General features: G+C 54.4%; 1 protein-coding gene across 1 annotated transcript; it reads left to right on the forward strand.

Annotated features, from left to right (window-relative positions):
* Positions 1 to 575: 575 nt before the first annotated feature.
* Positions 576 to 1,507, forward strand: HES3 (hes family bHLH transcription factor 3). Its single transcript, XM_044668657.1, has 3 exons — positions 576 to 656; positions 777 to 858; positions 1,086 to 1,507. Exons 1-3 carry the CDS (start codon positions 576 to 578, stop codon positions 1,505 to 1,507), a joined length of 585 nt encoding a protein of 194 aa, XP_044524592.1.
* Positions 1,508 to 2,789: the final 1,282 nt, after the last annotated feature.

Consider the following 2,789-nt stretch of genomic DNA (forward strand, 5'->3'; position numbering starts at 1 on the left):
GAGCCCCGAGCCCCTCAGGCTACCCTCTCCCTAGTCAGCCTTTTGCTCCTTGGAGTGGCTTCCCAGGGTGACTTCCCTAGCAAAGATGAGCAAGTGGGTCTCGGGGTGGCGTGAGGAAGACCAAAGAGACTGATTCTTCCCCGCTGGAGAAAGTCCTATTTCAAATCGGCCAGTGGGCAGCTGGCCGCCAATCAGCTCGGTGTCCCGGCCTGTCATATTGTCTTTCCCTCCCTCTCTCCCTCCCTCTCTCCCTCCTTTGCGCCCCCCCTCCCACGGTGGGGCGGAGGGCCAGGACCAGAGAGCGGTATTGACATGTAAAATAAGGGCCCCCTATAAAGGCTGGGCATTCCCGTGCTAGTCCCGAGGATCCCATTGCCGCAGCATAGAGCCCAGGAAGAGGATGGTCACCGATTCAGCGTCTCGGGGGAATCTGGCCGTTTGCAGTTTCCGGAAGGTCTTTGGGATCTGGGGGTGTGGAGACGTATGATCCCAAAGGAGGTGGAGAAAGGGACCCAGGCTTCCCAACAACGTAATAACTAGGGCTTTTCCGATCCCCTCAGATATCCAAGCCACTCATGGAAAAGAAGCGAAGAGCGAGGATCAATGTATCCTTGGAGCAGCTGAAAATGCTGCTGGAGAAACACTATTCGCACCAGGTAAGTTAGATATGAGGCCCAGTCGTGACGCTGCAGCTGCGGGGAGGCTGAGCGTAGTCTGGGAAGTGACTGGACATTCCCCAGCTAAGTCTCTGCCTCTCGACCCCCGTCTGTTCGCAGATCCGTAAGCGCAAACTGGAGAAAGCAGATATTCTGGAATTGAGCGTCAAATACATGAAAAGTCTGCAGAATTCGGTTCAAGGTGGGTACGAAACAAGAGGCCAGGGGCGGGCTGTAGAGAGTCGAAGGGGCAGTGCAAGACCGGGAGCACCCGAGGCGGGAATTCAGTAGGCATCTCCCTGAACTCCTTAGACTCTTCCCCTCTCCCTTTTTCTCTGCTCTCCTTTTCTCCCTCCCTCCCGCAAGCCTCCACCTCCAGGAAGCAAGCCTCTCAGACTCTAGAATCTCACTCCAGCACTCTCCCGTCAGGTGTTCCCCCAGTGTTCACCAGTGCCGAGTACCAGGCAGGCTTTCGGAGCTGCCTCCACGGGGTGAGCCAATTTCTGCGGCGCTCTGAGTCAAGCTACGGTCTGCCTTGCCACCTGCTGCAGGAACTCGCCCATGTCGGCCTCCAGGCAGGCACCCCGGGCTTCAGTACCACGGACAGCGCCACGCCGATTTCAAGCCCTGAGGCGCAGTCTCCCGCCTTCCCCAGATGCTCCGGAGCGGCGGAGCCTTGGGGATCTTCTCCCTCCGCCAGCACCCTGCGGCCATCTAGACAGAGGCTTCTCCTTCCTACTGCCACCCCCACCGCGATCCCAGTTCCTCCCGAGAGTCCCCAGCCAGAAGTCCTTCGAAACAGCGCCTCTGCAGAGAGTAGCAAAGGGCAGAATGTGTGGCGTCCTTGGTAACCAACCCTATGCCCGCGTCCGGCTGGAAAAGAGAACTGTATGCCCAGAGCTGACCAGGGCGACAGCCTCGGAAAATTGATATCTCTAGGGGCTATCGATTCTTTGCTCTGGGTAACTGCGGGAGCACTGGCTTTGATGTCCTTTTCTTCTCTCCGCCCCTCGGGCAGCTGTATTAGGAGAGCATTTTGACTTCGGGCTGGAGAAAGGAAAAGGCTCAACACCCACTTGGGTGTTAAGCTATTCGTTAGGCGTTATTTAAAAAGAAAAACAACAACAAACTAGGAGTACATTCTCCTGTTGTGAGGGTCCTCCCGTTGCAGCCATGGTGGAGAACTGGGAGGCAAAGATAATTCCATCTTTGAAGGAGGGGAGAATAAGTTAGAAATGTCTCTAGAAAAATGTCCCAGGCACTCCTGGAGGACCCTCAGCAAGCTCAATTCTAATCCCTAGTAGCAGTTTAGCCGTCTTTCCCTTCTCAGCGTGTGTACATTTATTTCCTGCATGTCAAATAAATAGAATCACAGATTTGTCTATTGGTCTGTATCTATACGGCTGGGCATTCCACCACGTTGGGGACTCATTTTGGCTTCAAAGATGTAGACAGGCCCCTCCCACCTTCTCATCACTTCTGGACTCCCCAAAGGGTGGAGGTTAATATTCAGTTACCTTGACTGTGCTGGGTGACCTGACTGATTTGCCAGACCCGAAACTTAGGGCCTGTCATAGGATTTATCATCCCTTCCATATATTCTTACAAAGAAGAAAGGGTTTGCCATCCTTTATCCCAATCACCCCAAACCCCAGGTACCGAGTCCCTCTGGTCTCTTCACCTAAAGTAGGTACAGACAAAAACACTCTCCTTGTAAATTCTGATTATTCCTGACATTGGGTGGGAGTGTGTGGCTGGGAAGGAGTTCTAGCACTGGGAAGCAGCCCTGCACCTTTTGGCCCTAGATAGTCCATGCTCCTTCCCCCTCCCCCAAGGTGGGGAGAGGGTAGCTATGGGAAGCTGACTCTTTGGCAATAGCCCAGAGCAGACCCCTCACAGCGAGGAGAATTGCTGCCCCGCCTCTTCATCCATTCAGCTGCCCCAGACTTTTGGTTCCCACCAGTACAAAGCCAACTCCAGCCCCAGCCTCCTACCCCCAGATCTGTTCAAACTAAGGGCTCCTCCCCTTAAAGCCCACCATCTCCTCAACCCCCAACTCCCAGAAGCTTGACTGAAAATGGCTTCTCAAATGTGCGTTGCCCTCCTGGAAAAGAGGAATAGCCAAGAAAGAGG

Source organism: Gracilinanus agilis, chromosome 3, assembly GCF_016433145.1.
Source record: "Gracilinanus agilis isolate LMUSP501 chromosome 3, AgileGrace, whole genome shotgun sequence".
In the NCBI taxonomy this organism is placed as follows: Eukaryota; Metazoa; Chordata; class Mammalia; order Didelphimorphia; family Didelphidae; genus Gracilinanus; species Gracilinanus agilis.

What these genes read in the sequence shown, in the direction of transcription:
- HES3 (XM_044668657.1), top strand. Translation starts at nt 576, where the DNA reads ATGGAAAAGAAGCGAAGAGCGAGGATCAATGTATCCTTGGAGCAGCTG. An exon ending in AGAAACACTATTCGCACCAG is followed by an intron (nt 657 to 776) that starts GTAAGTTAGATA and finishes GTCTGTTCGCAG; the next exon opens with ATCCGTAAGCGCAAACTGGA. An exon ending in TCTGCAGAATTCGGTTCAAG is followed by an intron (nt 859 to 1,085) that starts GTGGGTACGAAA and finishes CTCTCCCGTCAG; the next exon opens with GTGTTCCCCCAGTGTTCACC.